Here is a 26,999-nt window from a genome sequence, read left to right on the forward strand (position 1 = left end):
TTGTTAGTGCGTTTTGTTCAATTTTTTGTTCAATTACACCAAGAACTTGGACAACTCACAGTTAAGACATTCCATCTAGTAACAATTCCTACCTCAATTTATCTCCTTCCACTTGCATTTTAATGTAAGCAGGCTGCTTTCCAACTCCTGGCTACTAGTCATTCTGCTGCCTTGGCCTCCCAAAGTGCTGGGATTACAGGTATGAGCCACCATGCCTGGCCCCAGTTAATTTTTAATTTTTTTTTTCATAGAGATGTGGGTCTCACTGTGTTGCCCAAGGTGGTATCAAACCCCTGGCCTCAAGTCATCCTCCTACCTTGGCCTCCTCAAGTGCTGGGATTACAGGCCTGAGCCACCACACCTGGCCCCTAACAGATATATTAGAGTCTTAACTCGCAGTACCGATGAATGTGACTATATGGAAATAGAGAACTTGCAGGTGTAATCAAATTAAGATGAGGTCATATTGGATTTGGATGGGCCCTAAATCCAATGACTAGTGTCCTTACAGCAAGAGTGGAGAAAAAGCCACACACAGGGGAGAAGGCAGGGATTGCACTGATGCCTCTACAAAGCCAGGAATACCAGGGATTTCCAACAACCACTACGATCTTGGAGAGAGGCATGAAACAGACTCTCCCTTAGAACCCACAGAAGGAACCAATCCTGCCAACACCTGGATCTTGGACTCCAGCCTCCAGAACTGTGAGAAAATACATTTCTGTTGTTTTAAGCCACCCAGTTGGTGGTAATTTGCTGCTGCAATCTTAGGAAACAAATACAGATTTTGGTACTGAAAAGTGGGATGCTGCCATATTAATATACACAAACATGGAAGTGCCTTTATTAATAGATTGGGGTGATGGGCAGAGGAAGAATTTTGAGGCACATGATAGACTAAGCCTAGATTGCCTTGAAGAGAAAATTGGTGGAAATGTGAGTGCCCCATCTCTACAAAAAATAAAAATTAGGTGGGCATGGTGACACACGTGTAGTCTTAGCTACTTGGAAGGCTGAAGCAGGAGGATTATTTGAGCTTAGGAGGCTGCAGTGAGTTATGATAGCACCACTGCACTCCAGCCTGAGTGACAGAGCAAGGCTCTGTCTCTCTTTTTTTTTTTTTGGTGACAGAGTTTTGCTGTGTTGCCCAGGCTGGAGTACAGTGGTGCAATCTCGACTCAATGCAACCTCCACCTCCTGGATTCAAGTGATTCTCCTGTCTCAGCCTCCTGAGTAGCTGGGCTTACAGGAGCCCATCACTACACCCAGCTAATTTATTGTATTTGTACTAGAGACAGGGTTTCACCATGTTAGCTGGGCTGGTCTGGAACGCCTGACCTCAGGTGATCTGCCCTCCTTGACCTCCCAAAGTGCTGGGATTACAGGCATGAGCCACCGCACCTGGCCAGAGACCCCGTCTCTTAAACAAACATATCTTTTGGAAGCACACTGTTTAACCTAGTACAACGAATTATTCCAGTAGTCTAAGGTTGACAGAAGTTGTTTGTTGTAGAAGAACTTACTTGGAAATGAATATCAAACATCTTTGTATTATAAATATAATACCCACAAGTTTTTCTTAAATGTTTTTATTTTTCCACTAGTTTCCTGCTGTGAAAATATTGCTCTAATAGTCCTAAAACTAACTTCTACTTCTAGAAAGCCACTCTGGGTCTTATGGACATTTCAGAGAGAAAGAGGGCTTTATTTTATCAATATTTTAATAATACTTTGCAAGACGTAAGTCTCCACTTACAAGTTTGCCACTAGATGGAGGTATTGACTAGATGTCCTTGACAAATGTAATAAATCCCAGATAAACTACTTTTTGAGTAGCTCTTCATTAATACATCTGTCCAGACACTATATTACCTGCTATGACGGGAATGATAATTCAAAGCCACGAATTCAGATATGCAAAAAGTGTTTTTAAATTTTTTCTTTGGCCAGGTGTGGTGGCTCACACCTGTAATCCCAGCACTTCGGGAGACTGAGCGAGGATTGCTTGGGCCCAGGAGTTGGAGACCAGCCTGGGCAACATAGAACCTGTGTCTACCAAAATACTACTACTACTACTAATAAAATTTAAAATACAAACAAAAATAATTCTCTCTTAATTGTATTTTTATTCCAACACTCCATTTCTATTTCACGGAAGAAATGTTAATCTAGTCACTTTTTTTTTTTTTTTTTTGAGACGGAGTCTCGCTCTGTCGCCCAGGCTGGAGTGCAGTGGCATGATCTCAGCTCACTGCAAGCTCCGCTTCCTGGGTTCACGCCATTGTCCTGCCTCAGCCTCCCAGGTAGCTGGGACTACAGGTGCCCGCCTCCATGCCCAGCTAATTTTTTGTATTTTTAGTAGAGACAGGGTTTCACCATGTTAGGATGGTCTCGATCTCCTGACCTCGTGATCTGCCTGCCTTGGCCTCCTAAAGTGCTGAGATTACAGGCGTGAGCCACCGCATCCGGCCAAGGCCTAGATTCTTAAATGAAATTATTAGCTACATTTTTGCCTGGTGCTCATATTGATGATAAAGCTACTCTTATTTTTTTTAAGTTTAGTTTTAAAGAGCAGCTTGCCTTTAAAGAACAGAAATAGGCCGGGCGCTGTGGCTCACGCCTGTAATCCCAGCACTTTGGGAGGCCGAGGCGGGCGGATCACGAGGTCAGGAGATCGAGACCATCCTGGCTAACACGGCGAAACCCCATCTCTACTAAAAATACAAAAAATTAGCCGGGCGAGGTGGCGGGCGCCTGTAGTCCCAGCTACGCGGGAGGCTGAGGCAGAATGGCGTGAACCCCGGGGGGCGGAGCCTGCAGTGAGCCGAGATTGCGCCACTGCACTCCAGCCTGGGTGAAAGAGCGAGACTCCTTCTCAAAAAAAAAAAAAAAAAAGAACATTAATAAATGTACTGTTCTTCTCCCCTCAATGCTCCTAAATGTCTCTGAACTTCTCTAGAAGCTGTGCGGATGAACATAGTGGCACTTTTTCCTGGTAGTGCCTCTGATGGCAGAATTGTCCAATTACAGCTGACTTCTATGTTCCTAGTTAGGTTTCTCCTAGGGCAGGTCTCTCCTAAGACACAACTAGTGTAGTGAGTGCCTAGAAGCCTAGACCTAGCAACCAGACTGCCTAGATTCCAATTGCAACTGTGTCACTAACTACTAGCTGTGTGCCCTTGGACAAACTTCTGGAAAATGTGGATAATACTACTCCCTAATTCAGTGGATTTTTGTGAGAATTAAAATTAAACTGTAAAAGAACTGGTTCATATTAAGAACTATATACATAGCTATGTAACCAGTCTTTTTTTCTTCTTCTTCTTTTTTTGAGACACAGTCTCATTCTGTTGCCCAGGCTGGAGTGCAGTGGTGTCATCTCAGTTCACTGCAACCTCCACCTCCCAGGTTCAAGCAATTCTCCTGCCTCAGCCTCCTGAGTAGCTGGGATCACAGGTGCCCACTACCATGCCCAGCTAATTTTTGTATTTTTAGTAGAGATGGGGTTTTGCTATGTTGGCCAGGCTGGTTTTAACTCCTGACTTCAAATGATCCACTCACCTGGGCCTCCCAAAGTGCTGTGATTACAGGCGTGAGCGACCATGCCCAGCCTAACCAGTCATCTTTTACTGTGTGATACCCTAGTCATCAGCTTTGACCTCTCACAACTGGTAATCTCTATGAGACCAGACCTTTAGTTTTCTGAGTCATTTCTTTAAAAATTCAACTTTTTTGGTTAGAAATATCTGTTTCTCTCTCTCTCTCTCTCTCTCTTTCTCTCTCACACACACACACACACACACACACACAAAGCTTAAAAACTGACATACAATGTAATGACTTCCTTTCAATAATTCTCAAAGCAGCCCAGTATGAAAAATATTTGTCTTTGGCCTCTGGTAGAAGGGGAAGGTGAGAGTGTGACATTCCAAGGAAGGAGGTAGGCCTTGGTGAGCTGTTGAATAGAGAGGTTCTTGTCGGTGCAGGAATCACAGGGGACTTTAAGGGACAAACCTGGAGTGACAGGGAAATTAAAGACAGGGTGCTATATTAAAAAATTACCCCGGCCGCGCCCAGTGGCTCACACCTGTAATCCCAGTACTTTGGGAGGCTGAGTAGGGGCGGATTGCCTGAGCTCAGGAGTTTGAGACCAGCCTCTGGGCAACATGGTGAAACCCCGTCTCTACTAAAATACAAAAGATTAGCCAGGCTTGGCAGCGTGCGCCTGTAATCCCAGCTACTCGTGAGGCTGAGGCAGGAGAATTGCTGGAACTCAGGAGGCAGAGGTTGCAGTGAGTCAAGATTGCGCCTGGGTGACAAGTGCGAGACTGTCTCAAAAAAATAAAAAATTACCCCCAAACAGGCCTGTTTAGGTGGCTTATGCCTATAATCTCTGTGCTTTGGGAGGCCAAGGCCAGAAGATCTCTTAAGGCCAGGAGTTTGAGACCAGCCTGGGCAACATAACAAGACCCCTTCTCTATATATAATAAAAATAAAAAAAAATTAGCTTGGTGGAGCGTGCCTGTAGTCCTAGCTACTTAGCTACTTGGGAAGCAGAGACAGGAGGATCCCCTAGCTACTCGGGAGGCAGAGACAGGAGGATCCCCTGAGACCAGGAGTTTGAGGCTGCAGTGAGCTATGATTGCACCACTGTACTCCAGCCTCGGTGACAAGAGTGAGACTCTATCTTAAAAAAATAAAGTACTCCAAAACATAATGGCCTAAAATAACAACCATTTGTTTTCTCTCGTTTCTGTGGACCATGAATTCAGACAGCATGGTGGGGATGGCTTGTCTGTGCTCCATGATGTCTGGGGTCTCAGCTGGAGTGGTCAAAGGTTGGGGACTGGAATCACCTGAGGCCTTTTTACCCATATTTGTATCTGGACTGAGCCTGGAATTTGATTGCTTCAAAATATTTTCACGGCTGGGTGTGATGGTTCACACCTGTAATCCCACCACTTCGAGAGGCTGAGGCTGGCCGACTGCTTGAGCCCAGGAGTTAGCAACCAGCCTAGGCAACATAGGGAGACTTAGTCTCCACGAAAAAAAAAAAAATACAAAAATTTGCCGGGCGAGGTCGCCTGCGCCTGTAATCCCAGCACTTTGGGAGGCCGGGGAGGGAGGCTCACTTGAGTCCAGGAGTTCAAGACCAGTTTGGCGAACATGGTGAAACCCCGTCTCCATAAAAAATACAAAAATTATCTGGTTGTGGAGGCTTGCGCCTGTAGTCTCAGCTACTGGGGTGGCTGGGGAGGGAGGATCGCTTGCGCCCTGGAGGTCGAGATTACAGTGAGCTGTGGTCACGTCACTGCACTCCAGCCTGGGTGACAGAGTGAGACCCTGTCTCAAAAAAAAAATCCTAAAATGTTTTCATGAGTTTGTGCTGGGTAGGCCTAAGGGAAACATGCTCAGTGAATCGAAAAAGCTCGGGTTACACATAAACCACCGGCCTCAGCAGGTTAGACGTGGTGGACACGGGAACCAGCAGCGTGTCAGGTGCTCGTTGACCCAGGTGCCAGCGTCTCCATCCACGTGCTTCACTCGTCAACCTTTCCTAGCACAGGCTGCGGTGTCCCAGCGCCAGGCTCCGCCCCGCCCTTGACTGCCGGCCAATCGCCGCCGACTGTGGGGGCGACTATTGGAGGAGGCGGGATGGGCGGTGCCCGGTATGGGTGGTGCCCGCGCCGCGCCGCTAGGGGTGCGGGGTTGGGGAGGAGGTCGCTAGTCTACGCCTGTGGAGCTGATACTCTTCCCTCCGCGACCATGGCTGTGCTGGCGGCACTTCTGCGCGGCGGCGCCCGCAGCCGCAGCCCCCTGCTCCGGAGGATGGTGCAGGTGAGCAGAGTTCGTCCCCACAGCACTCAGAACCGGGATGCGAGGAGTCCTCGCCTCGGAAGCTTCCAGCCCGCGGCCGTTGCGGCTCCCGCGGACCGGGCGCGCGGCTTAGGCCCCAGGACAGTCACGTGACGGAGTCTGGTCCCAAAACCGCCTAAGTGCTCCGATAACACCCAGGAACTCGCGTATTTTTACAGCGAGTTTCTACTTCCAAGGTCTCGGCGTAATCACCTTAATGAGCGTTACTGGTGTGTCAAACAAGGGCACGTGTCTGGGTAGTCAGGCCCGCCGAGATTGGCGCTGGCCCGGCCTGAGCGGTGGGATCGGAGAGAGCCTCTTTGCAGGCCTGTGCAGCTGCTCCCGAGATTTTCTTTAAAACATATTTGTATGCGTTATTGTCAGGAGAGGTTCCTTTTCTTTTTTTAATACAATAGATAATCTTTGGGCATTCAAGGGGAGAGGGCACCATGTGATCATAACAGATGTTTTTTGGAGCAGCCTGAAATTTATCAGGGAAAACAAATGACTACTCAGATAATACAATAAATTATACTTGACATATGAGCAAAGCTCACATACTGAGGGCGTTCCAAGGGGTGTCTCTCTTCTGACCGTTGTGTTTAGGGAACACAGCAGGGGCAAAGTCTCAAAGAATTTATTCTCCACATGCGTAAGCAAGGGAGTACGCACTACAGATTGTCAGGCAAAGCCTCAGAAATAGGTAGAGACCTTCAGGGTGTGGTTGGTGAAGCTTGAGTTTTCTAGGTCAATGGGGGCAATAAGCTTGGAGATCCAGTTATGTTGTGAGAGTATGGATTTGACCCTAGTTAAGTAGGGATTGTTGATATGTTTGTTTTTGTTGCAATGGTAGGTCACTCTAATTCTTATGTTTGGGCGTAGAATAACATTATTTGCACAAGGGTGCTGGCGGTAGGAGCTGTGCAAGAGATTGTGAAAGAACCAGTCTAGGACTTGACAGTTATGGAGTGAGGGTGCGAAGCCAAGGGAAAAGAAAGAGCCTAAAATTGATCCTGGGTGACCGAGATAATAGAAAAGTCAAAAGGCGTAGGTTTCCAGGGAAGATGAGTTTTTAGCCTATTTGTTAGTCTCATGGGATGAGTGGAGAAATCACAAGAATGTAATTAGGTTATCTTGGGTTTCAGTCAGTATTGACTAGGTGACATAGATGAACTAGGTGCTCTAGAGATGTTAAAAAAAAAAAAAAAGAGCAGAACCTTCTTAATTTATGGTTTAATTAAGATCTTACAATCAGGCTGGTTGAAGTGGCTTATGCCAGTAATCCCAGCACTTGGGGAGGCCGGGGTGGGTAGATCATTTGAGGTGAGGAGTTCAAGACCAGCCTGGCCAACGTGGTGAAGCCCCACCTCTATTAAAAATACAAAAAAAAAAAAAAAAATTAGCTGGGTGTGGTGGCAGACGCCTGTAATCCCAGCTACTTGGGAAGCTGAGGCAGGAGAATCGCTTGAACCCGGGAGGGGAAGGTTGCAGTGAGCTGAGATCATGCCACTGCACTCCAGCCTGGGCAACAGAGTGAGACTCCGTCTTAATTAAAAAAAAAAAAAAAAAAAAAGATCTTAACAATGAAACACAAATACTCCTCATGAAAAAAATAAGCCTGTACATGCTCTAATGTATGATATGTGACATTCATATTACTGAACTCTAGGAAGCAGTTGTATTGGATACTTGAATTAAATGGTCATTTACTGAACCATAAACAGGATTTCCAGTTTTCTGTGCTATTTTGTAGAATGGAATTTGACCTCTCATTACATTGGCTCTTTTCTCTTTGCTTACCAGGTCTCTTTTATGGTCATCAAGTCTTTATGGACTTTATTGGAGCGCATTGGCTTTCTAGCTCTAATCACTTTTCTCTCTCTGGTCAAAGGAGTGGTCTTTACTCATTACCTCCCATGTATTCTGCATCCATTTCTCCTTAACTCTCTGCAGTTAAATTTCTTTGCCACTCAAGCTGAAAAATACCAGTGATTTCCTTTTTCTTTGTTTTTTAATTATTTTTAAAAATCTATTTTAATTTTAGTTTTTGTAGACACGGGGTCTGGTTCTGTTGGCCAGGCTGGTCTTGAACTCCTGGCCTCCCAAAGCGCTGGGATTACAGGTGTGAGCCATTGTGCTCAGCCCAAGTTTTTTCTTCTTGACCTTTATCCTATATTTGACCCTATTGACCACTCCCTCCTTGAAACTGTTTTGTGTTTTGATCCAGTTTTATTCAGCTTCTTTTAATGCTCAGACTTAAACAAAAATTCCTATATTGTGCCAGTCTTGGGCCTATTTGCTCCCAGATTCATTTATCTTCCCTCCCCTATTCTGTCTGCATTACTGTAGGCTGACCAATATCAGCTGGCTTCTGGCTGGGTGTAGCCACTGGAAGGCACCGGTGGAAGATTGGAAGATAGGAAGGGAGAAGCCAGAATAATTTGTCTGTCTGTCTGTCTCTGGCAGTGTCTGTCTCTCTTGTGGTTCCCGCTTCTGCTGGGTTCCTGACCCCTTGGCTTTGGTAACCTTGCTTCTTCCCTTTGACCTAACAGCCTATATGCTACTTCCTTCCTGTTGCTAATTTCTTTCTTTTTTATTTTTTGAGACCAAGTTTCGCTCTTGTTGCCCAGGCTGGAGTGCAGTGGCGCGATCTTGGCTCACTGCAACCTTGGCCTCCTGGGTTCAAGCAGTTCTCCTGCCTCAGCCTCCTGAGTAGCTGGGATTACAGGCATGTGCCACCATACCCACTACTTTTTGTATTTTTAGTAGAGATGGGCTTTCACCATGTTGGTCAGGATGGTCTCGAACTCCTGACCAGCTCACCAGAGGTGGTCCACCTCTGATGATCTGCCCACCGCAGCCTCCTAAAGTGCTGGGATTACAGGTGTGAGCCACCACACCCGGCCCCCTTCCCTTTTTCTAATCTTACCCTAGTACACTCAGTTCTCTACACTGCAGCCAGAGTGGTCCTTTTATAATATAAAAGCTTTCAGTGGCTTGTCATTGCCCACAGGCCAGAATCTAGACGCTTATCATGATCTGCTGGGCCCTACTTAGTTCTGTGGCCTCAGCTGCTGCTGTGCTCACTCTGCTTTTGCCACAGGACCCTTCTTTCTATACTTAGCGTGTGTGCCAAGTTTGTTCCTAATTCATGGCCTTAGTCTTACGTGTTCCTGATGCCTCAACTGTTCTTTTCCTGGATCTTTCCAAGGATGACTCTTTAACATTCATTTCTCAGCTCCGTTAACATTACTAGAAGGCCTTTTTTGACTATCCCATGTAAAGTAGGCCCTCAGTTACTCTCTAGTTCATGATCAATTTTGCTGGTTTCATAACATTTACTGTAGCTGAAATTTTTTTCTCTGAGTTATTGGTAACTTTCAGACTGTCTTCAAATATTTGTTTTGTGTCTGCTGCCATCACTGGGATAGAAAATAAAATCAGTCTCTTCTTGGAATTCACACTAGTAGGGAGACAAGCCACCTGAGGGTTACAAAATTATATATTCTGGAACAATTAGAATGTGCATGGGCGTTGTGGAAGCTGAGATAGGAGTGCTGACCTCTGCCTGGCATGGCTGAGCCCTCCCTGAAAGATAATTGTGTTATGTAGATAAAACTTAATGGGTTGTGTTCATTCAGCATGTATTTACTATACACTGTATGGTTCAGTGTCCTGACCATACTATAATTTTGTCATTCATTTCTGATATTTCAGGAGCACTAGGCACTGTGCTAAGTCATAGGGCTGTAACAGTGAGCAAGAGACACCGTCCCGCCATCAGGAAGCCTGCATTATGTTGGAGGGGTGGATAATAAAACAAAGATGTGAACCACATACTTACAGTGTGAGAGGTGCTTTGAAGGAAATAAAGATATTCATATAAAAGAGAGGAAAAAGTAGAGGGTAACTTTAAATAGAGTAGTTAGGGTGGACCGCTCTGGGAATGTGTCATTAGAAAAGACATGAAGAATAGGCTGGGTGTAGTGGCTCACGCCTGTAATCCCAGCACTTTGAGAGGCTGAGGTGGGCAGATCACCAGGTCAGGAGGTCGAGACTATCCTGGCTAACACGGTGAAACCCTGTCTCTATAAAAATGCAGAAAATTAGCCGGGCGTGGTGGCGGGCGCTTGTAGTCCCAGCTACCTGGGAGGCTGAGGCAGGAGAATGGCGTGAACCTGGGAGGTGGAGCTTGCAGTGAGCCGAGATCACGCCACTGCACTCCAGCCTGGGTGACAAAGTGAGAGTCCATCTAAAAAAAAAAAAAAAAAAAAAAAAGAAAAGACATGAAGAATAAAAATGAGCCAGCCGTGGAGAGCTGGGAAGACTTTTTGTTTTGTTTTGTTTTTTGATTTTTTTGGAGACAGGATCACACTCTGTTGCACAGGCTAGAGGGCAGTGGCGTGATCTCGGCTCAGTGAAACTTCCGCCTCCTGGATTCAAGCGATTCTCTCACCTCAACCTCCCAAGTAGCTGGGACTACAGGTGCCCACCCCAACACCTGGCTAATTTTTGTATTTTTAGTAGACACGGGGTTTCACCACGTTGGCCAGGCTGGTCTCAAACTTCTAATCTCAAGTGATCCACCTGTCTCAGCCTCCCAAAGGGCTGAGATTATAGGCGTGAGCCACCAGGCCCGGCCTGAGGAGACTATTACTGGCAGAGGCACACTGCAGAGACCCTGAGGTATCGGGATAGGGTTTAGAACAAAGAGATGCCAGTGGCTGGCACAGAGCAAGAGTGATGTAAATTTGGAGAGAAAACCTAGAGCCAGATCATGCAGGGCCTTGTAGGATGAGGTGAAGAATTTGTATGTAATTCCAAGAGCAATGAAAAGCCATTAAATTATTTTAAGCAGTAGAGTGATATGATCTGATTTACATTTTCAAAGCTGGAGGGACTGTAGAGAGGTGTCAGGGGAGTCAGGGAACTAGGTAGAAGGCCATTAATAGGAACAAGAGATGGTGGCTTGGACTAGGTGGCAGCAGTGGACATGAGGCAGAGTGGACGAATTTTGTTATGTTTTGGATGCTGTTGACAGTATCTGGATTTTAGGGATTGCAATAAAGGGAAGGATGAAGGGTGATTTTGGCTTGAGCACCTGAGAATACTGGCAACAAACAGGTTTTCTTTTCTTTTTTTTTTTTTTTTTATTGTGATGGAGTCTTGCTCTGTCACCCAGGCTGGACTGCAATGGCACAATCTCAGCTCACTGCAACCTCTGCCTCCCGAGTTTAAGCAGTTCTCTTGCCTCAGCCTCTGGAGTAGCTGGGATTACAGGCGCGTGCCACCACGCCCTGCTAATTTTTTTTTTTCTTGTATTTGTGGTAGAGACAGGGTGTCAGCGTGTTGGCCAGGCTGGTCTCGAACTCCTGACCTCGTGATCTGCCCCCCCCCCGCCCCAGCCTCCCAAACTGCTGGGATTACAGGGGTGAGCCACTGCGCCTGGCCACAAACAGGTTTTCTAGGGTTGAGAGCTATGATTTGGACATTCACCTGCAGCTGTCAGGTTGGCGCTTGGGTGTGAGTCTGGTGGTCAATTGAAAGGTCAGGGTTGGAGATAGAAATTTGGAAAATCATCAGCACATAGACATTTTTTTTTTTTTTTTTTGAGACAGAGTCTCACTCTGTCACCCAGGCTGGAGTGCAGTGGCGTGATCTTGGCTTACTGCAAGCTCCACTTCCCAGGTTCACGCCATTCTCCTGCCTCAGCCTCCCAAATAGCTAGGACTACAGGCACCCGCCACCATGCCTAATTTTGTTTTTTGTATTTTTAGTAGATATGGGGTTTCACCGTGTTAGCCAGGATGGTCTTGATCTCCTGACCTTGTGATCCGCCTGCCTTGGCCTCCTGAAGTGCTGGGATTACAGTTGTGAGCCACTGTGCCCGGCCTCATAAATGCTTTTTAAAGCCATGGGACTGGATATGACTAAGGATATAGTGAAGTTAAATTAAAAGAGGCCTGGAACAAAGCCCTGGGACATTCAGCACTTGGAGGTTGGAAGGGGAAGATGAGATAGTAAAGGAGACTGAGGTAAATATGACTAATGAGGTAGGAAGGAGTCCACGTTTGTAATGGAAGCCAAGACAAGGAAGGGTTTCTGCAATGGATTATACATATTATCTCATTTTATTCTCATAACAGCCTGTGGAGGGTATTTGAGAAAACCAAGGTAAGTGTGTCTCAGTAACTTGCTCAAAAATACTCAGCTTGCAGGACACAGTGGCTCACGCCTGTAATCTCAGCATGCTGGAAGGCCAACGCAGGAGGATCGCTTGAGCCCAGGAGTTTGAGACCAGCCTGGGTAAGATAGTGAGACTCCGTCTCTACAAAACAAACAAACAAAGAATACTGAGCTGGTAAGTCCAGGCTCTTAACTGCTCAGCGTATTTCTCAAAGAAAGGTGAGCCCAGTCTTGCTGATGTGTTAAAAGGTTAAGTGAGACAATTATAGCGAGTTGGATTTTGCTACACAGACATTGTTGATGTTGCTCAGAACCAACAGTGGTAAACTGGCAGAAATAAAATCCGGATCTGAGTGGGTTGAACTGTAAAGAACAGGTGAGGACAAGCAAATGGACATTGTAGGTAACCTGGAGAACCTTTCTTGCCAAAGAGAACTAAAGTGAGGTGAGGCCATGCGTGGTGGCTCATGCCTGTAATCCCAGCACTTTGGGAGGCCGAGGCAGGCAGATCACCTGAGGTCAGGAGTTCAAGACCAGCCTGGTTAACATGGTGAAACCCTATCTCTACTAAAAATACAAAAATTAGCTGGGTGTGGTGGCGCATGCCTGTAGTCCCAGGTACACGGGAGGCTGAGGCAGGAGAATTGTTTGAACCCGGGAGGCGGAGGTTGCAGTGAGCTGAGATCGCACCACTGCACTCCAGCCTTTTTTCAAAAAGAAAAAAAGAAATGAGGTGAAAGCTCAGTGGGAATGTGGGTCAAGAGACATTTATTTGTTTTTACTTTGTTTTTTAAGTGGGGGGAATCAGAGCCTGTTTGTATGCTTATGGAATTATCCAGAAGTAAAAGGGATGAATGATGTAGAGGAGAGGGAAAGGATAACTGTGCCATCTTTGAAAAGGCAACTGGAAATGGGATCCAGAGCAAAGTGGAGAGAACCAGGGAAGATTCCATTAAACTGGACCAGAAGCTTGAAGGAAGAGAAGTGGCTTAGTAAACAAGGAACAAACTATCTAAGTAGAAAGGGGACTTTTAAAATTTAATTTTTATTTCAGTAGGCTTTTGGGAACAGGTGGTGTTGCATTATGTGAGTAAGTTCTTTAGTGGTGATATCTGAGATTTTGGTGCACCTATTACCCGAGCAGTATACACTGTAAACCAGTGTGTAGTCTTTTATTCCTCACTCCCACCCCCACCCTTTCCCCTGAGTCCCCAAAGTCCACTGTATCATTCTTATACCTTAGTGTCCTCATAGCGCAGCTCCCACTTATGAGTGAGAACATATGCTGTTTGGTTTTTCCATTCCTGAGTTACTTAGAATAATAGTCTCCAATTCCATCCAGGTTGCAGTGAATGCCATTATTTCATTCCTTGTTATGGCTGAGTAGTATTCCATGGTATATGTACCACATTTGCTTTATCCACTTGTTGGTTGATGGGCATTTGGGCTGGTTCCATATTTTTGCAATTGCAAATTGTGCTGCTATGAACATGTGTGTGCAAGTGTCTTTTTTGTATAATGACTTTTTTTTTTTTTTCTGAGACAGAGTCTTGCTCTGTCGCCCAGGCTGGAATGCAGTGGCGTGATCTCGGCTCACTGCAACCTCTGCCTCCTGGGTTCAAGTGATTCTCCTGCTTCAGCTTCCCGAGTTAGCTGGGATTACAGACGTTGCATCACCACGTCCAGCTAATTTTTGTATTTTTAGTAGAGTTGGGGTTTCGCCATGTTGGCCAGGCTGGTCTTGAACTCCCGACCTCATTATCCGCCCACCTCGGCCTCCTAAAGTGCTGGGATTAAAGGCATGAGCCACTGTACACGGCCTTCGTATAATGACTTCTTTTCCTCTGGGTAGATATCCAGTAGTGGAATTGCTGGATCAAATGGTAGTTCTAGTTTTAGTTCTTTAAGGAATCTCCAGAAAGGGGACTTTTTGAAGAGATACATGGGCAAGCACTAGGACATCCAAGGACAGAAAATAAAGTGCAGCTGGCCGGGTGCAGGGACATGTGCCTGTAGTCGCAGATACTTGGGAGGCTGAGGCAGGAGGATTGCTTGAGTCCAGGAGTTCTGGTTTTTTTTTATTTTTATATATGAAAATTTTTAAACAAAATAAAGTGCAACTGACTTTACCAGAACCCAAATTAGAAAATCACTAACCAAAGCCATCTTTTGCCTCTTGTGGTGTGCCGTGGTCTATTTCTCCTGTCTCTGAGTATGTATGTTCCATTCTTTTGCTTCTCAGCGTATTCATGGCTTTTCTCTTTGTTCTAACTGCTGCTTTTCTGTGGCATTGGCTGGTCAGCTCCAGCCCCTTTTGACTTTTCAGTCCAGTCCCCACTGTCATCCAACTGACCCAGTCTCTCAGGGTGCTAGCTTGGGTGAGTCCATTCCATTCTTGATCCCATCAGCTCTGGCCAGAGGCAGGGGAGTCACCTTGTAAGTACTTAGGGTTGCCCTTTGAGAAAGACATGTGTCTGGAGAGGCAGTGACAGGCATGTTTACTACAAGTAGGAACTTTTTTTCTTGTAAGTTTTTAAATTATTATTTTTTAAATTTATTATCATTTTTTGAGACGGAGTCTCGCTCTGTTGCCCAGGCTGGAGTACAGTGGCGTGATCTCGGCTCACTGCAAGCTCTGCCTCCCAGCTTCAAGTGATTCTCCTGCCTCAGCCTCTCCGAGTAGCTGGGCTTACATGCATGGACCACCACACCCAGCTAACTTACATATTTCTAGTACAGACGGGGTTTCACCATGTTCGTCAGGCTGGTCTTGAACTCCTGTCCTCGTGATTCACCCGCCTCGGCCTCCCAAAGTGCTGGGATTACAGGCATGAGCCACTGTGCCCAGCTACTGATAGTCTAATTTCAGATCAGTTAGGCCTCTGAATTATGTCCTGCGTTGTCGGAATTAATTAATTTATTTGTTTATTATGGAGTTTCACTCTTGTCTCCCAGGCTGGAGTGCAGTGGCGTGATCTTGGCTCACTGCAAACTCCGCCTCCTGGGTTCAAGCAATTTTCCTGCCTCAGCCTCCCGAGTGGCTGGGATTACAGGCGCCCGCTACCATGCCTGGCTAATTTTTCTATTTTTAGTAGAGACGGGGTTTTTTCGCCAAGTTGGCCAGGCTGATCTTTAACTCCTGACCTCAAGTGATACGCCCACCTCAGCCTTCCAAAGTGTTGGGATTACAGGCGTGAGCCACTTCCCCAGCCTACTGTTGACATTTGTTCCTAAGAAGTGTGTAAAGAACTGAGAAGTAGTAGGTGTAAGATGTTTACTTTTTTTTCTTAATTTTTTTTTTGCACACAAAACAATAAACATTTTCTAAAAATACATACAAACAAAAAGATTTATATCAAACATATTAGGAAGGTTGCACATGGGAAGACGGGGAATAGAAATGGGGGGTGGGAATTAAAGAAAATAAACGAGAGAGGGACTTTGTATGGATCAATGATAATAACTCAATCCTCTATTTGACAAAGAAGAAGGAGAAGGAAGAGGAAGAAAAAGAAAGTGGGATAAAGGATCAGAAAGGGAGTATCCGGGTAGGCCTTTTTGTGTCGTGGTTGTTGTTTTAGGCTGGTCTTTGATCTCCTCAATAACAACCCCCCGGCTTCATATCTTCGCCATTTAGCCACGTGGTCTCAAGCCCTAGACCTCAGAGGAGGCACCGGCAAACCCCATCCCGGCCTCCAAAGGGTGGTTCCAACAGGGTCCCCCAGCCCAACCCCATGGAGCTGGCCTCCGTGGGAGACCCTCCTCACTTTTCCAAAGGGCAGACGAGGGGGCGGCCTGGCAGAGGCGCTCCTCATTTCTTCCCAGACGGGGCGGCCGGGCAGAGGCGCTCCTCACTTCCCAGATGGGGCGGCCGGGCAGAGGCGCTCCTCACTTCCCAGACGATGTGCGGCCGGACAGAGGCGCTCCTCACTTCCCAGAGGGGGCGGCCAGGCAGAGGCACTCCCCGGGCAGAGGCGCTCCTCACTTCCCAGACGGGGCTGCTGGGCAGAGGCGCTCCTCACATCCCAGACGGGGCGGCCGGGCAGAGGCGCTCATCACTTCTTCCCAGACGGGGTGGCCGGGCAGAGGCGCTCCTCACTTCTTCCCAGACGGGGTGGCCGGGCAGAGGCGCTCCTTACTTCCCAGACGGGGCAGCCGGGCAGAGGCGCTCTTCACTTCCTAGATGGGGTGGTGGCCGGGCAGAGGCGCTCCTCACATCCCAGGCGATGGGCGGCCAGGCAGAGACACTCCTCACTTCCTGGACGGGGTGGCAGCTTGGGGCAGAGAGGTTCCTCACTTCTTCCCAGATGGGGCGGCCGGGCAGAGGCGCTCCTCACATCCCAGACGACGGGCGGCCAGGCAGAGACGCTCCCCACCTCCCAGACGGGGCGGTGGCCGGGCAGAGGCTGCAATCCCAGCACCCTGGGAGGCCAAGGCAGGCGGCTGGGAGGCGGAGGCTGCAGCGAGCCAAGACCACGCCACCGCACTCCAGCCCGGGCAACACCGAGCACCGAGTGAGCGAGACTCCGTCTGCAGTTGCAGCACCTGGGGAGGCCGAGGCGGGCAGACCACTCGAGGTCAGGAGCTGGAGACCAGCCTGGCCGACATGGCGAAACCGCGCCTCCAGCCAAAGGAGAAAAACCAGGCAGGGGTGGTGGTGCGTGCCGGCAATCCCAGGCAGCCCGCAGGCGGGGGCAGGAGAAACACGGGAGCCGAGGCAGGGAGTCTGCAGTGAGCCGACTATACTCCAGCCTGGGCCACAGAGGGAAGAAAAGAGGGAGGGAGGGAGGGAAGGAGTTTACTGTTTCCTTTTTTAAGAAATAATTTATCTGCTATTATAGGTCATATTTATATGAGATGTGTTTGCCTCATATAAATCAAAGACAATTGTTGGAAGTGGATAGGGAGAAACAGCAAGTTTTACTCGAAAACAATCTTAAAGAAGTGAGAATATCTTGTTGGATTCTAAGACTAAATAATTTAGATCCTAGCTTTAACTCAAAACTACATTTTAGAAAGCTATTATTTAAGAAGGACTTGGAATTTTTTTTTGAGACGGAGTCTTGCTGTGTCGCCCAGGCTGGAGTGCAGTGGTGCAATCTCGGCTCACTGCAAGCTCCGCCTCCTGGGTTCATGCCATTCTCCTGCCTCAGCCTCTGGAGTAGCTGGGATTACAGGCATGTGCCATAATGCTGGGCTAACTTTTGTATTTTTAGTAGAGACTGGGTCTCATCATGTTGTCCACCTGACCTCAGGTGATCCGCCCGCCTTGGCCTCCCAAAGTGCTAGGATTACAGGCATGAGCCACCACCCCCGGCCAAGACTTAGAAATTTTAAAATAGTAAACTTAGGAGTTAAAACATACATTTCCAATGAATAATCAAACGTTTATTATAAAGCAATCATTTTTTTCTAATTGTTAAAAGTGATATATTCTGACCACAGAAAACTTGGAAATAAAAGCATAAGGATGCAGGAAGAAACCACTATAACCTTATCACTGAGAAATATAAAATGATATAGTTTAATATTTTTTACATTATAACATTATAAATATTTATATTACAGGAAATAAGATATGTGGAACGGAGTTATGTATCAAAACCCACTTTGAAGGTAAGTAATTTAAATTGTGCTTTAAAATTTCCAGAATTTAAAGGAAATGTCAATAAAAATGCATATACTTATGATTTGGGTATATGTGAAAGTCAAAGCAGGATTGTGCAACAGTTAGGAATAGCTATTTAAATATTCAGTTAAAGTAGATGACTGTAATAGAAAAACATTTCAGTTAGTCTCTGCCAATGTTTGCTGCTTCCTTATAGTCTGCTGCAAAACAACATTCCCTCTAGAATTGGGCAGTGTTCTTCCTTTGCTCACAGGGACTCCCATTGTATTGTGTGTGGTACAAGCAGAGACCGTATAGAAGATCCTAGAAGAGAGGGAGTGGACCAGCTGGGAATTAGACAAGGAGGGCCATTACAGCATCTCCTAGGGCCTTCTGAGGAGTCCTCTCTTTGTTTTGTAAGGGTCACTAAAGTGACTTCGTTAAGACCTTCTATCAAAATCTAGGCAACCATTCTGTTGTTTATCTCTAAACTTAATAGGAGATTGTGGAAGATAAGTTTAAGGAGAGAACTGTCACAGTGCTGTTTTATAGTATTCAAGAGAGCTTTTATCTTCTTTTGCTTAATGTTCATATTATTGTCTTACTGTTTAAGAAATTATGGCTCTGCGCTGGGTGCGGTCACTCATGCCTGTAATCCCAGCACTTTGGGAGGCTGAGGCAGGTAGATCACGATGTCAGGAGATCGAGACCATCCTGGCTAACACGGTGAAACCCCATCTCCACTAAAAATACAAAAAATTAGCCAGGCGTGGTGGTGGGCACCTGTAGTCCCAGCTACTCAGGAGGCTGAGGCAGGAGAATGGCGTGAACCCGGGAGGCGGAACTTGCAGTGAGTTGAGTTCACGCGCCACTGCATTCCAGCCTGGGCAACAGAGAGGAACTCCATCTCAAAAAAAAAAAAAAAAAAAAAAAAAAAAGAAATTATGGCTCTGGCTGGGCACAGTGGTTCATGCCTGTGATCCCAGCACTTTGGGAGGCCAAGGTGCATGGATCACCTGAGGTTAGGAGTTCAAGACCAGCCTGGCCAACATGGCAAAACCCCATCTCTGTTAAAAATACAAAAATTAGCCGGGTGGTTGCAGATGCCTGTAATCCCAGCTACTCAGGAGGCTGAGGCAGGAGAATCACTTGAACCTGGGAGGCAGAGGTTGCAGTCAGCCAAGATCACTCCACTGCACTCCAGCCTGGGTGACACAGTGAGACTCCATCTCAAATTATATATAAAAAAAGAAATTCTGGCCCTGGCTCTGTCCTAGTTAAGTGGTATAGCCCCACCTAGGATACAGGTCTTGATTCCTAGCCAGAGTTCCTTTCAGTAAGGGACCCTCTTAGAGTTGTTTATTATGCAGTTAACAAGAGTAAAGTGGCTGAGTGTGGTGGCTCATACCCTTAAACCTAGCACTTTGGTAGGCTGAGGCAGAAGGATTGCTTGAGCTGAGGAGTTTGAGGCTGCAATAAGCTATGATTGTGCCACTGCATTCCAGCCTGGGCAGCTGAGCAAGACCCTGTCTCAAAAACAAAAATACAAAAACAAACAAAAAAACAAGGTACAGTGACCATTTCTTGAATTTTGACTGAGGAGTAGAAAGGAAACTTAAGCTTCTGTCCTCAAACCTCCTGTAGAGAACTGGGAAGGATCTACATCTGTTTTAGAGTTGGTTTCTATAAGGTCTTAAATCATAAAGCACTAGCATTGAACTGATTATCTTTACAGCTATTCAACTATTGAGATTAATTTTTGATGACTCATTCATAGAAGTGTTTTTTTGATAATATATTTATGTTTATTTAATGAAATACGATTTGGGTAAAATACCTATAATTTTTACCATCTTGTGTCTTGCCAGGAAGTGGTCATAGTAAGTGCTGCAAGAACACCCATTGGATCTTTTTTAGGCAGCCTTTCATTGCTGCCAGCCACTAAGCTTGGTTCCATTGCAATTCAGGGAGCCATTGAAAAGGCAGGTCAGTAGTTGCTTTGCTTTTTGTGTTAAGGGAGCAAAAAGATTCCATGGAAAAGATATTTATTTTGCATTAACTATGTATGTAACACTTAGATATAACTTAATGCCTACATTTCTGCTTTCCCTTGTAAAGAAGTCTTTGTACTATACAGTTTAGATTGAAACTCAAAACTGACAAAAAAAAAAAAAGAAACCATTCCTATTGTGTAATGTCACATACCTTATTAGGTAATCACTGATTATTAAATTGAATTAAATGCCTTTTTGACTTTTTTTTTTTTTAAATAAAGGGATTCCAAAACAAGAAGTGAAAGAAGCATACATGGGTAATGTTCTACAAGGAGGTGAAGGACAAGCCCCTACAAGGCAGGCAGTATTGGGCGCAGGTACTTGGAAGACATTTTTGCTTTTATACTTAAAATGTGTAAAAGGGGCCGGGTGTGGTGGCTCACGCCTGTAATCCCAGCACTTTGGGAGGCCGAGGCGGGTGCATCACGAGGTCAAGAGATGGAGACCATCCTGGCCAACATGGTGAAACCCTGTCTCTACTAAAAATACAAAAATTAGCCAGGTGTGGTGGTGCACTAATCCCAGCTACTTGGGAGGCTGAGGCAGGAGAATCGCTTGAACCCAGGAGGCGGAGGTTGCAGTGAGCCAAGATTGCACCATTGCACTCCAACCTGGGTGCCAGAGTGAGACTCCGTCTCAAAAAAAAAAAAGTATAAAATGGCAAAATGAAGGTTATTTAAGCTTAAGTGAAATATTAAATGCATGATATAATTTGTAGTTATGTTGGCAGAAGAAAAGTTGCAGTTTATAATAACATGCTCTATTAAGTTCTGCAGTTGTGTTTATCTGTTTTTCAAAAGTGACTTATATTGGTTTTAGGCTTACCTATTTCTACTCCATGCACCACTATAAACAAAGTTTGTGCTTCAGGAATGAAAGCCATCATGATGGCCTCTCAAAGTCTGATGTGTGGACATCAGGTAAGAAACACTGTCCTTTCCATTTATTAATCAGAATAATACCTAGGGCTAAAAGACACAAAAATCTAGGCATATTCGTGTTTTAGAAATGAGATTCTTTTTCATAAGTTAGTATGTTTTCTCACATGTTCAAGAGTGTCTGGATTTGCTAAGTCCATTTGAAGTATGGTCAAAATGATAGCGTAGGCTGGGTATCATGCCTGTAAGCACTTTGGAAGGTTGAGGCAGGAGGATCCCAGGAGTTTGAGACCAGCGTAGGCAACATAGCAAGCGAGACTCTGCTCTTTGAAAGAAAAAAAAAAGCTAAGTATCTTGTGTTAAAAAGTTGTTTTTAGGCCCGGGCACAGTGGCTCACTCCTATAATCCCAGCACTTTGGGAGGCTGAGGCTGGGGGCAGATCACTTGAGGCCCGGAGTTCAAGATCAGCCTTGCCAACATGGTGAAACCCCATCTCTACTAAAAATACAAAAATTAGCTACTCGGGAAGCTGAGGCACAAGAGTCACTTGCACCTGGGAGGCAGAGGTTGCAGTGAGCTGAGATTATACCACTGCACTCCAGCCTGGGAGACAGAGCAAGACTCAAAAAAAAAAAAAAAATTGTTTTTAGTCAAGGCATTTGGGTCTTTCTCTGGGGCTGGGTGACTAAAAATTCATAAATACTGTATTTGCCAGAATAAGACAGGTTTTCATTATAAAGGAGAACAAGGTGCTTAACCCTGGGAATCAAATCATTGCTTGAGCCCAGGCTTGATGACTAATTTGTAGTTTCTACGATGCCTGGACTCAGTTAAGTTGTACAGGCTTTCTAATTAGCCTTGCTGATCTATATCTTGTCTTTACTTGAGATCAAGCAAGAGACAGGCTCCTTAGCAAAAATATGCTGTCAGGTCAGGAGGTGAGACCTGGACACACAGAAGAACCAAGATTCTCTCAGATCTGAGCCCTTCATTTTTCAGGTGAAGATGTTTTTCAGTGTGTCTGAGACAGCCACAGAGTTACAGGGCTAAGCATCTACCATGTGACAGTCATTGGAAATAGAGTGGTGAACAAAACATTTAAAAAAATCTGTACATGTACAGGTCTCTGTTGGAAAAATGCCTAAAAGAAATGCTGAGTCAGGATTTGAACATTTTGGTATTTGAAAATGCTTTCCATAAAAGTTGTACCAGTTATACTTTCCAAAAACTGTGTGACTTGTCTGGATCTGCACCACCACTGGGTGGTACCAAACCCTTGTCAAACCGGTGGGTGACAAATGGTCACGAGATTTAGTTTCAAAACTGTTTGTCATGGGAAGTTTTGTCTTAATTGATGTATCGTGGTTCTCTAGCAAATGCCATTTGTATTATATTGAAATACTTTCATTTAATATTATTCATTTGTGCATATATACAGTGACTTACAGGCATACTTGGAAGTGCTTTGTTTTGAATGTTTATGACCTTGGAAAACAGTCAGTTTTACTTTATAATGAAGAATTGATACCTTATTTTCTGTCACTTATTATTGCCATCACCCCCAGTAAAAAGTACAAGTGAATAAAACTTAGATGAGAACTGGTTAAGAATTTCTCTATTTCGGAATAGGCAAAATATTTAGGTTTCTTTGGTATAGAGCTTGCTTGTCTGTATGCCTGATTAAAGACTGTGAGAAAATATTATTGGCTTTATGTTTACATTAATGTTTTATATTAAACTGTTCTTAACTAGCCCTTATAATGCAAGTGATTTTTTTTGTTGACTTGTAATAACAAGTTGATTAATATTTATTAAACCTCTATATGCCAGTTGCCAAGGACGTAAAAATATGACAGGGTGTCTGGCCTCAAAGGAGCATAGTCTAGTGGGAAGACTTGATGTATAAACATAATAATATTAAAAGGATTGCATAGTAATTGGGGAACACAAAGGAAGAGAAACTTTCAAGAAAGGATAGAAATAAATGGTCAAGGCAGACATGAAGTAGTGTTCTGATTAGTTTTAAAGGAAATATAGGTGTTTTACATGTTGGTGGATGGGGGAAGTGCAGAGGTATGTGTGTGAAATGTGCATGGTGTCTCTGGAGAGCTTTAACTAGTTCCTTGTGACCTGAGGTATAGGTTAGGCTGTGAGACTGAAAAAGGGGAGAGAAGGGATACTGTAAAGGCTTCATATATTATGCTGAGTTCTCTAAGGTGTGAAATGATCAGATTTACATTCTAGCCAAAATGAGTCAGACGAGTGTCGATGATGCTTTGGTGGAAAGGCTGCATGTCAGATCAAGTGGAAAATTATTTCAGCTGTCCAGGAAGAGATGATGAGGATCTCAGTCAAGGAAGTAGGATTATTTGCATGAACTGAGATTACGTCTAATCTTCTAGAGCACATTAAATTTTTAGCAGCATGAATGAAATGAAGGGTTAGAAGGTAAGAATTTCAGGCCAGTCATGGTGGCTCATGCCTGTAATCCCAGCACTTTGTGAGGCTGAGGTGGGCAGATCGCTTGAGTCTGGGAGTTTGAGACCAGCCTGGGTGATATAGCGAAACCCCATCTCTACTAAAAATATTATACAAAAATTAGCTGGGTGTGATGGTGCATGCATGTAGTCCCAGCTACTTGGGAGGCTGAGGTGGGAGGATCACTTGAGCCCAAAAGGCAGAGATTGCAGTGAGCTGAGATCGTGCCACTGCACTCCAGCCTGGGCAACAGCGAGACCCTGTCTAAAAGAAAATTTAAGAATTTCAGAAGATGGTTTTACATGAAAGATTTCTGGTATTTTTTTATTTTTATTTTTTTTTAAGACAGCCTTGCTTTGTCGCCCAGGCTGGAGTGCAGTGGCGCTATCTTGGCTCACTGCAAGCTCTGCCTCCCGGGTTCATGCCATTCTCCTGTCTCAGCCTCCCGAGTAGCTGGGACTACAGGCGTGTGCCACCAAACCCGGCTAATTTTTTGTATTTTTAGTAGAGATGGAGTTTCACTGTGTTAGCCAGGATGGTCTCAATCTCCTGACCTCATGATCCACCCACTTCGGCCTCCCAAAGTGCTGGGATTACAGGTGTGAGCCACTGTGCGTGGCCAGATTTCTGGTATTCTTATTAATGCCTGATTGTGAACTTCTTTTGAGACAGTCTTGCTCTGTCGCCCAGGCTGGAGTGCAGTGGCACAATCTCAGCTCACTGCAACCTCTGCCTCTTTTTTTTTTTTTTTGAGGAGTCTTGCTCTGCCCCCCAGGCTGGAGTGCAGTGGCACGATCTCAGCTCACAGCAACCTCTGCCTCCCAGGTTCAAGCAATCCTCCTGCTTTGGCCTCCTGAGTAGCTGGGATTACAAGTGCCCGCCACCACACCCAGCTAATTTTTGTATTTTTAGTAAAGAGGGGGTTTCACCATGTTGGCCAGGCTAATCCTGAACTCCTGACCTCAAGTGATCCACCCGCCTCAGCCTCCTAAAGTGCTGGGATTACAGGTGTGAGCCACTGCACCCAGCCAACTTATTTCTCGTTATTTTACACCATTTCTTTTCATCAGGGTGAAGTGGTAAAGAGGGTACTTCCTATATTCACTGTGTAACAAATGTTTAATAAATGCCTGTAGAATACTTGTTTGGTGGTAGCTGTATAAAGGGTGTCATGGGTTTGCAACTATTTGAATTAACACTGGGTTTTTCTGGTGTTGCTGTGCAGGATGTGATGGTGGCAGGTGGGATGGAGAGCATGTCCAATGTTCCATATGTAATGAACAGGGGATCAACACCATATGGTGGGGTAAAGCTTGAAGATTTGATCGTAAAAGACGGGCTAACTGATGTCTACAATAAAATTCATATGGTAAATGTGATTTTTAGTGGATAAATGCTATCTAATGTCCAATACTGTTTGATTTTTCTTATTGTATGTACTTTACAAACTGAACTGAAAGATGGGCTCTATAAATGTTGATTTTAGCCATGTACTTTTGGAAAATACTTTTGTAGGCCTATTGCATCCGCATGGCTCAGTCATTAAAGAAATTTTCCCACATTTAAATAGGGTATTTTCTGACGCTCAGCTAGCAACTGCTTGGCTGATTCAAGTATGTGAAGATAAGACATGAATGGGCCGGGCGCGGTGGCTCTGGCCTGTAATCCCAGCACTTTGGGAGGCCGAGACAGGTGGATCAGGTCAGGAGTTTGAGACCAGCTTGGCCAATGTGGTGAGACCCCGTCTCTATTAAAAATACAAAAAAAATAGGCGTGGTGGTGGTGTCTAATCCCAGCTACTCAAGAGGCTGAGGCAGGAGAATTGCTTGAACGCGGGAGGTGGAGGTTGCATTGAGCCAAGATTGCACCACTGCACTCCAGCCTGAGTGACAAGAGTCAAACTCCATCTCAAAAAAATACGAGTGAAAAGTGACCTGGTATAGAAAGAAATATATATGTGTGTGTGTGTGTGTGTGTGTGTATATATATGTTATTATTATTTTTTGAAATGGTGTCTTGCTCTGTTGCCCAGGCTGGAGTGCAGTGGCACAGTCTTGACTCACTGCAGCCTCCGCCTCCTGCGCTCAAGAGTTCTCCTGCCTCAGGCTCCCGAGTAGCTGGGACTACAGGCGCGTGCCCCCATACGCAGCTAATTTTTAGTAGAGACGGGGTTTCATCATGTTGGCCAGGATGGTCTTGATATCCTGACCTCATGATCGGCCCGCCTTGGCCTCCCAAACTGCTGGGATTACAGGCATGAGCCACCACGTCCGGCCTAAGAAATATATTTTAAGAAACGTAACTACTAAACACTATAAGTTATGCAAAGTTAATAGATATTTTCTAAATTATGCAAAGTTAACTTTAAAATATTTCAACTTTTTATCAGGGCAGCTGTGCTGAGAATACAGCAAAGAAGCTGAATATTGCACGAGATGAACAAGATGCTTATGCTATTAATTCTTATACCAGAAGTAAAGCAGCCTGGGAAGCTGGGAAATTTGGAAATGAAGTTACTCCTGTCACGGTTACAGTAAAAGGTAGAGAGATAATGTTCCAAAAAGGATGAATAGACTTTTCATGTTGCTGAATGTTTTATGCTTAAGTTTTACATTAGGACATTATCTTGGTTCAACTGAGGATACTGCTTATGGTTAATAAAAAGGGAAGAGTTGCCAGTTCAATCTACCCAACTTAATGTCGGGTTTCAATCCATTTATAAGATCCCTGAGTATTATTTTAAATTTGAGAAATTTATTAGAACTCTTTTTCCTATAAGTGACAGTCAATACGGTATTTTAAATTGAAAAGGGATTTACTAGAAGGTTACCGGGAGTGCCTCCAAGAACTGAAGGATGAACAGTAGCAACCATTCAGCTCTGGGAACTTCAAGGATTGGAACTGGGTGTTCACTACTACTAAGACATGCTCTCTTGGCTTCTCAGACCTGCAGGCTTTTATGCTTTATTCCCTCAGCCTTTCTAAAGTTGCTGCCTCTACCTCTAGGGTCACATATATAGGATTCTCAAAAAGGAGAGACTTTCTCACCAGTTCCAGCAGAATAAATCCACAATAAAGACTCATTAACTTGCTTTAGGTTACAGTTCTATTCCAGGAATGATTACTGTGCTCTAGATGATAGAATACTACTAGAGCTTATTTAGTGTAGGTCAGATAGCTACCTCTGGGGTCAGGAGAGTGGGGTCTGTGATCATAGAAGGGAGCTGAAGAAGAGAATGGGATGTGGAGGTGTAGATTTAAATTTTGTGGCTGGGTGCAGTGGCTCACACCTGTAATCCCAACACTTTGGGAGGCCGATGTGGGAGGATTGCTTGAGCTCAGGAGTTTGAGACCAGCCTGGGCAACAAAGACTTGGCCTCCACACAAAAAAATTAAAAATTAACTGGGTATAGCAGCACGCGCCTGTAGTCCCAGCTACTAGGGAATCCAAGGCAGGAGGATCAATTGAGCCCAGGAGTTCGAGGCTGCAGTGAGCTAGGTTTGCAGCATTGCACTCTATTGGGAGACTGTGCAAGACCATTTCAAACAAACAAACAAAATCAGCTGGCTGTGGTGGCTCACACCAGTAGTCCCAGCTACTTGGGAGGCTGAGGTGGGAGGATCACATGGGCCTGGAGAGGATCAGGTAAACTGTGACCATGCCAGCCTAAGTCACAGAGGGAAACCCTGCCTCAAAAAAAAAAAAAAAAAAAAAATTGTGAGGCTACTTTGTTTCTCTTTTTAAGATGGTAACATAATAGAGATTATAGTTAACAGATTCTAGATGAGTGTTTACTTGGGATGGTTTAAGGGAAGTAGGGATACAAAGGGAGGCACAGGCTACTAGGCATCTTGTACAACAGTTGCTTGCTGAATGACTACTTGTTTTGAGCGATTGCTGAATGACTACTTGGCTTGAGCGATTTTACTTAAAATATT

At 45.1% G+C, this 26,999-nt stretch overlaps 1 protein-coding gene across 6 annotated transcripts in view; it reads left to right on the forward strand.

Annotated features, from left to right (window-relative positions):
• Positions 1-5,679: 5,679 nt before the first annotated feature.
• The window catches only part of ACAT1 (acetyl-CoA acetyltransferase 1), a 31,954-nt gene continuing 10,634 nt past the window's right edge, over positions 5,680-26,999 (forward strand). The window contains exons 1-8 of one of the 6 annotated variants that reach the window (XM_058446195.1): positions 5,680-5,838; positions 12,068-12,217; positions 17,611-17,658; positions 19,519-19,636; positions 19,926-20,021; positions 20,524-20,624; positions 24,286-24,429; positions 25,450-25,600. In XM_058446195.1, the coding sequence (XP_058302178.1) occupies positions 19,958-20,021; positions 20,524-20,624; positions 24,286-24,429; positions 25,450-25,600 (460 nt within the window). In that variant the 5' untranslated portion in view covers positions 5,680-5,838; positions 12,068-12,217; positions 17,611-17,658; positions 19,519-19,636; positions 19,926-19,957. Of the gene's footprint in view, positions 5,839-6,045; positions 6,087-12,067; positions 12,218-16,385; positions 16,557-17,610; positions 17,659-19,518; positions 19,637-19,925; positions 20,022-20,523; positions 20,625-24,285; positions 24,430-25,449; positions 25,601-26,999 lie in introns of those variants that run through there. The other 5 variants (XM_058446194.1, XM_058446193.1, XR_009215465.1 and 2 more) reach the window with 5 other exon arrangements.

The sequence above is a fragment of the Hylobates moloch genome, unplaced genomic scaffold, assembly GCF_009828535.3.
Source record: "Hylobates moloch isolate HMO894 unplaced genomic scaffold, HMol_V3 SCAFFOLD_11, whole genome shotgun sequence".
Lineage (NCBI taxonomy): Eukaryota > Metazoa > Chordata > Mammalia > Primates > Hylobatidae > Hylobates > Hylobates moloch.